The 8228-nt window shown below is 36.4% G+C and overlaps 1 protein-coding gene across 9 annotated transcripts in view; it reads right to left on the reverse strand.

Moving 5' to 3' along the window:
- RNF13 (ring finger protein 13) overlaps positions 1-8228 on the reverse strand; it is a 158341-nt gene that overhangs the window by 49197 nt on the left and 100916 nt on the right. For all 9 annotated transcript variants that reach the window (XM_025880593.2, XM_073898629.1, XM_073898627.1 and 6 more), the window contains one exon: positions 2415-2520. In XM_025880593.2, the coding sequence (XP_025736378.1) occupies positions 2415-2520 (106 nt within the window). The remainder of the gene's footprint in view (positions 1-2414; positions 2521-8228) is intronic.

Consider the following 8228-nt stretch of genomic DNA (forward strand, 5'->3'; position numbering starts at 1 on the left):
AAAAAAAATAAAATAAAATAAAATAAAATAAAATAAATATACAGGAGTACATATTAATATAAATAAATGATTGAAGAAATAAATAAATGCCAAGAAGAGGCACATCTTTCTTACAAAAGAATTCCAAATAATGTATATAGTAGATACTCTCTCCTACTCCCCACTCCAGATATTGTCTGCCCCTCCCCACCTTTAGGGTGTGCTATACAAGTGCCTCACTTCCGAAGTAAGAATAGAATAGAAAATGAGAAAATTATTAACTTTATAATAAAGGGGGAAAACCTGGCTTAACCAAGGAATGAAGGTTAATACCATTAGTGATGTTATGCAGATACCATGTACACCTTGACATAAGAAGAAGGGCACTTCACCTCTGTTTTTAAAAACTTATTACCTCCTCCCCAAAAAAACCTATAACCCAGTGTAATCATAAGAAAAGCATCAGATTGAGGGTCATTCCACAGGATACCTGCCCAAGACTCCCCAAGACTGTCAAGGTTATGAAAAACAGAGAGAGACTGAAACTGACAGACTGTCAGAGAACAGAGGAGCCTGGGAAGACATGCTAACTAAATAAAATGTGGTGCCCTATTTTGGATCCTGGAAAAGAAAGAGAGTATTAATGGAAAAACTAATGAAATCTATACAAAGTCTAGAGTTTATTTACTAGTAATGTACCAAGTTTCTTAGTTTTGACAAGTGGACCAGAGTAATGTAAAATGAGGGAAACTAGATGAGGAATGTACAAGAATGCTCTTTTTTTGCAATTTTTCTGTAAATCTTAACATTATTCAAAAATTAAAAGTTTGTTTTTAAAAAACTCAATAATCTTCTTGTATCCTAATAATAACCACTTCAAAAATGCAATTTCAAAAGTCTAACAAAAGGGGCGCCTGGGTGGCTCAGTCGATTAAGCGTCTGCCTTCAGCTCAGGTCATGATCCCAGGGTCCTAGGATCAAGTCCTGCATAGAGCTCCCTGCTCAGCAAGGAATCTGCTTCTCCCTCTACCCCCTCCCACCTGCTTGTGCTAATAAATAAATAAATTTTTTTAAAGATTTTATTTATTTATTTGACAGAGAGAGAGATAGCGAGAGCAGGAACACAAGCAAGGGGAGTGGGAGAGGGAGAAGCAGGCTTCCTGCCGAGCAGGGAGCAGGATGCGGGGCTCGATCCCAGGACCCTGGGATCATGACCTGAGATGAAGGCAGACGCTTAACAACTGAGCCACCCAGGCGCCCCTAAATAAATAAAATCTTAAAAAAAAAAAGTCTAACAAAAGACATGCAAAATGTTTACAGAAAAAAAGTTATTAAACTGATGGATATAAAAGATCTAAATAAAAGAAATACCACAGCATCACAGAAAGACTGAACATTTCAAAGATGGCTTTTACTCTCCAAATTAATCTATAATGTCCATATAATAATAAACTCATTGAATGTTATTACAAAATCCTTTATAAAAAATAAAGTGAGAATACAGGGATTGTTTTATATGGTTATGATTCTCTTTTAGTATCTATCTTAATACAGAGGTTTTCCTCTTATCTGCTTCTGCCTTCAATTTGTTTTTGTATCACAAACCATGTAGCTTTTAAAAACTTCCACTTTAAACCCTAAGAGAATGAGGGTGATAAAAGGCAAATAATATCTTAGTATTATTATGAAAATAATTCTGACTTTACAGACCCATTAAGAGTCCTGGGACCCCCCCCCCAAAAAAAGAGTCCTGGGACCATACTTTGGTAACCACTGTTTTATAGATAATGTGTCATCACCCTTAACCTCAAGCATTCATGCTATTCTTCATTTACATTGATATGAAAATTTTCAAATACAGAGAAGAATTGAAGAAATTTTATAATACCCATATACCCACCACCTAGATTCTACAATTAACATTGTATTACACTTTTTATACCTATCTTTCCATCCCTCTATTTACCCATCAAAACACCTCCTTCTCTTCATTTTTTTTTCAATGCACTTCAAAGTAAGTTGCAGATAGTCAGTATATATCTCCCCAAATACTTTAGTATATGTATCATTAGTTAGAGCTTAGTATTTCTTTTACAGTATTTTTTTTCTTAGGTAAAATTTATATACAATGATATGCAAAGAATTTAAGTGTACAGACATTTGTGCAACCTCTCTCAAGATACAGAACATGACTTAGCCCCAGAAAGTTCCCTCATACCCTTCTCAGTAAATCCCTTACCCCCTTCTTAGCCCTCCAGAAGCAATCACTGTTCTGATTTTTCTACCCGGATTATCTTCACCTTTTCTAGACCCAATCATATAAATGGACTCATACAGTATGTACCCCTTTATGTAAGGCTCCTCTCACTCAATACAATGTTTTTTAGAACCATCCATACTATTTTTAAAAATACATTTAACATTAATTTACCTACCATGAAAATGACTATCAAGATGAGACAGATGCCCACTATGATAAGGAAGGGGATTAGATAGTATTCCAGAGGAAGACTAAATTCTGGAACTAAGATAATGTGGCCCCTAGAAGAAAACAAAAATTAGTAATTGAGAAATACTAAGAGTTGCCAAATTTAATGTTAATTAAAAACAAAAACATTGTTTAAAAGGCATTTAGACATTACAATTCAATCCACTATACACATCTCATCTTCTAATACACGATTTCTAATAATTTAAGAGATACTTTCTCCATCTTTGTTTCTTCTACATATTTGCCAAAATAACTTGCCCATATAATTAAAGAAGCTTTTAGACTGGGTGCAGGAAATCAGCCAATCAATACTTACTGTGTCCATCCTGGAAGCATGTTACTTATTGAATTTAGTAACCTGGGCAAAATTCTGCATATTTTACATGCAAAATCAGCATTCAAACAATTGTAGTATCTTGGGTACTATGTCAACAAAAACCCCCACCCCAATGTCCATATTTATCCTATTCATTGGTTCCTCCTGTGGTAAAGCTCTGAAGCCACTATTAACAAAAATATCCTCCCTCCTCCCTATATGCTTTACATGAACTTCTTATACCAGGTACAATGGACATAGCCCCTGTACTCTATATTCATCTGTGAGATATGGAATACAAAACTGGTAAAGGAATTAATAAGAATTGTAGCTTCCTCCCTATTCTCCACCCTCCCCATTGCTTGACTGGAAAAAGCTTAAGAAAAAAAAAAAGGTGTATGTTGTAGGGAAGGGATGGAGAATTCTACCTGCCTTGTTCCCCCTTGTTATTAACCATGTTATTATTTATGGTGGAATTACTATTACAAAAATTGACAGGGCCTCGGGAAATGAAACTGTGATCAGAATAGGCACGCTACTGGGGCACCTGGGTAGCTCAGTCGGCTAAGTGTCTGCCCTTGGCTCAGGTCATGATCTGGGGGTCTTGGGACTGAACCCCGCATGGGGCTCCCTGCTCAGCAGGGAGTCTGCATGTCCCTCTTCCCCTCACCCTGATCATGCTGTCTCTCTCTCTAATAAATAAAATCTTAAAAAAAAGAAAGAATTGGCACACTATTTTTGTTGTGTGAGCAAATTTTACATGGCTGCAAAATCCTGCATTAGAAAATATCTTCAGTGGGGAAGGGCCTGTATAATGGTAATAGGACTGCTTTCTCCACTGTACTCTTGCGCTACCGACTAGTATGGTGCCAGTAACACTACATTGTAACCCACTGCTGGGTGATTTTTAGGCAGTGAAGCCTGCTACTTCATAACACAAGGGTTAAATGCAAAACAAAAATTCTCAATAAAAGCGAAATAAAAACTGGTCAATTCCTTCCCCCACACATAGGACTTAAGAAAAATAACATGAAATCAAATTAAGCAATTTTTAAGTCTTCATGCTATTATTTATTATATTCATATGTAGGGGGCTCTATCAAGCTTTACCAAATACAAAAACAAATAAAAAAGATAATGCAAGGAATTTCCCCCCAAATAAGTAAAATATTTTCCCAAAACTGCTGAGAATGCTAGAATAAAAGTAGCTTTTTATTTCAATCACTTTCCAGCAGAACAGGGGATGACAAAAGATTTGCATGCGTTTTTGTAGCTTTACATAAAATACTAAAATGACTGATCTATCAGGGTAAAAAGAGAAAAGCAGCAGGGCTGGGCTGCTGTATTTGATGCCCTATCCTCCAGCATGAGGCCAGGTCTGGAAGTAATGTCCCTACACTTGGCACAAATCTGAAACCATCTGAGCCACTGCTGAGATAGTAACAGTGGTGCCGCTTTTAAGCAGAAGAACCTTTCCGTACGATGCTAACCTTCTGCAACCTCCCTACCCGACTCCTACCAACATGCTATAAATTAACATTGTCAGGGGTTAGAAGCCAGACTACTGCATACCTAAATTCAACCCATTATAGAATCTAAATATTTCAGCAACAGCAAACTTTACATCTCTTACATTGGTTTTCTTCTGCTCCTTTTATGTTAACAACTTTCTAATGTACATGTGGCATGGAGGAGATAAACAAATAAACCCTGTCCTATGAGACAAGCCAAAGGGTTGCTCAGAAATGAACAGAACTGCCAGGTGAGAAGGAGCTAGATGAACAAAGCAGGAAGACTCAGGGAACTAGAAATTAAAAGACTTTATTGAAAACATCCTACATATGTGTAACCACAGAAATGAATCAATTCCAAAATTTTCTTGTAAGCACTGTGTTAGGATTCACAGAACTGGGTTCTAAATCTAGTGTTTTTTACGTCCTATTAATGATTGCCTGCTATACCTCAAACCATTTTAGTTTACTATCAAGATGTACTGTGAGAATTTTTTAAGGGTCTACAACTGATAGAAGGTTTTAAGCATCTTAAAGCAAGAGTTCAATGCACATTCAAGACACTGCCACTTCGTAAGCAAATTGCTAATGGTGGAGGGTGGTGATAGTAATGATCCAGGGCAGGGAACTACAACAGACAATCAGTCAGTCCTCCAGCTTTATTTCTATTTCCTCTGTCGGTCTAGGCTCCCACAGCTGAGCCTACAGACTTCTCCCTCATGTCCTAACCCGAGATGAATCTGTATCTGAAGGAGATACTGAAATAGTGTATTTTACCACACTGCCTTCACGTCCACCCCTCCGCACAGTATACTCCATGAGCTCTGCAGCTAAGATTTGTCCATCGAAGCAGAGTCCTAAGTAACTCAGGAAATAGTGTCTTATTCTCCTTTGTAGGAGTTCCCAGGCTAATTTCAAACCAGGTGTCTAGGCCTAAACTTTATAACAATAATCTAACTTCCCAATCCCTCTGGGAAATGACTGCAAATATATATATATATGGTTTCTATTTGGGGTGTTGGAAAATTCTAAAATTAGAATGTGATGATGGCTGCACAACTCTGTAAATATACTAAAATCACTGAATTGTATACTTTAAAATTGGTAAATTTTATAGTACATAAAATATGTCTCAATAAAGCTGTACAAATGTTTGTTTGAAAGAACAAGCACACAAGAATGGCTACGAAAACCTGAAAGAGAGGAGTGGGTGTGGGGAAAGGCTCGCCCTATCAGATACTAGTGCGTATGATAAAACCCCATAACACAAAACAGAGTGGTATTGGTGGGCAAAAGATAAAGAAAATTCAGTTATGTATGGAAATATGGCAACATCTAAATTGGATGAAGGTACAAACATCTGAAGTAGTAGTGTTGGGATACCTGGATGGTTATTTGACAAAAGATATAATTGGTTCCATTTCTCAAGCTTTAAATAGGATAAATTACAAATAAGACAAATTTAATGTTAAAAATGAAACCATACAAGTATGAAATGTGGGTAAATTCTTCCGTAACCTAGAAGCAGGGGAAACTTTCCTAAGACTCAAGACCAGCAGCCCACTGGAAAAGATTAACATATTTGCATTTAAAAAAATAACACAAGGGGTGCCTGGGTGACTCAGTTGGTTGAGCGTCTGACGCTTGATCTCAGCTCAGTTCTTGATCTCAGGGTTCTGAGTTCAAGCTCCACACTGGGCTCCCCACTGGGTATGGAGCTTCATTAAATAAATAAAAATAAAAATAAAGAATAAAGTAAAATTAAAATGACAAAGTATTAGAAAGTGCTTGTAATATATCACAAACAAATGGTTAACATACCTTATAAATAAAGAGCTTCTAAAAAGACAAGAAAATTACCAACAAGCTATAGGAAAAATGAGCTAAAGATAAATAGTTCAAAGAAAAGCTCTTATATATAAGAAAAGATGCTCAATTTGCTCATATAAAGAAAATACATACTGAAACTAAAACAGGAAACCATTCCTCCACTATCTAGTAAAAACTGAAAATTCTAACATACTTTGTTGATGAGGCTGTGGGAAAAGAGACATCATGTATCGCTGGCACAACCCTTATGGATGGGAATTTATAGTATCTAGAAAAAATACAATACATTTAACCTCTGACCTAGCAATCCCACTTTTAGAAATCCAAAGGTATACTAGCAAAAACATAAAAAGACTTCTACATAAGGTTATTCACTATAACACTATTTGTTACAGCGAAAGAATGCAAACAATTCTAATGTCCATCAGCAGAGGATCTGGCTGATTAAATAGTGGCCCATCTACAAAATGGAGTTCTATGCAGCTGTTAAAAAGGAATGAAGAATGTATCTACTCCTATGTGATCACCAGGATATACTGTTAAGTGGGGGTGGGAGGGAGGAAATATATGGTATGGTCTTTATGTATTGAGGGTGAAAGATAAGGGACAAGAGATAGGTATTTGATTATAATTTTAAAGAATTCAAGAATAAACTAAAAACTTTTTAAAAATTGTTACTTAAGAGGTGCCTGGCTGGCTCAGTTGGAAGAGCATGCAACTCTTGATCTCAGGTCATGAGTTCGAAATGAATAAACTTTATTTTTTTTTAAAGATTTTATTTATTTGACAGAGACAGAGAGAGAGAGAGAGAGAGAGAGAGAGAGAGAGAGAGCACAAGCAGGGGGAGGGGCAGAGGGAGAAGAAGAAGCAGACTCCCTACTGAGCAGGGAGCCTGATACGGGGCTCGATCCCAGGAGTCTGGGATCATGACCTGAGCCAAAGGCAGCCACTTAACCAACAGAGCCACCCAGGTGCCCCAATAAATTTTAAAACTGTTACTTAAAAGGTTAGGATGGGAACAGGATGGACAGAGCAGATGATATGTAGAAGCTGGACTTCTCTGAATATATACTGTGTTTTATTGATTTTGACTTTAAGTTTATATATAATAACAAAAATCACAATGGGGGTAAAAAGCAATCCCTAAAATCTAAAAGCAACATGAATCAAATAGGTCTGTGCTTCCAGCTGATAGCGTCAGCACACAGAATATTTTACATGTCTTTAAAACATGGTAATTTGATTTTTAGATCCTTATTATGATATACCTTAGAAATAATTTTTTTTTTAAAACAGCAGTAGTGTTGGTATTGTTCTGTTATGTGTGTATTGTGGAACTAAAAAAGAAAACAATTACTTTGGTGTCTCTGAGCACAGAAAAATAAAATATAGATGTAAGATCAATGAAGTACAGTAAAAATCCTTCAGTCCTGAATTTAGGTTGGAAGCAATAGTATGCACTCATGATTTTTTGTATCTTTAAAAAACATATTATTCTACCTGAAAGCCTTACCCTGTAAAACAAAAACCAAAAAATAAAAAAACAAAAAGCATATATATTTCTTAGTTTTATCCTCTGAAAAGCCCTAGAAATAATGACAAACCAAGGAGCAATGATCACCCTTCAGTGTCTAAACACCATATCCAATTAAAAGGAGCCAGAGCTCCTTGAAAAAACGACAGGTTCCAAGTCAGGGGGAGGAAAAGAACAAGATGGGCCTGGAACATCTTGTCATACAGAAAACAAGAGGCAATCAAAAGCTCCAGATTTACATCAAAAGAAATTTGGATTAAACTTGAAATTTGAAATGGGAAAATGTGAACATCAATAAAGATAATAACTGCTGAGTGAGATAAGTCAATCAGAGAAAGACATGTATTATATGATCTTACTGATATGAGGAATTCTTAATCTCAGGAAACAAACTGAGGGTTGCTGGAGTGGTGGGGGGTGGGAGGGATGGGGTGTCTGGGTGATAGGCATTGGGGAGGGTATGTGCTATGGTGAGCACTGTGAATTGTGTAAGACTGTTGAATCACAGATCTGTACCTCTGAAACAAATAATACATTATATGTTAAAAAAAAAAAAAAGAAGATAGC

Source organism: Callorhinus ursinus, unplaced genomic scaffold (assembly GCF_003265705.2).
Source record: "Callorhinus ursinus isolate GAN/ISIS: 27379988/994484 unplaced genomic scaffold, GSC_fseal_2.0 scaffold1, whole genome shotgun sequence".
NCBI classification, from domain to species: domain Eukaryota; kingdom Metazoa; phylum Chordata; class Mammalia; order Carnivora; family Otariidae; genus Callorhinus; species Callorhinus ursinus.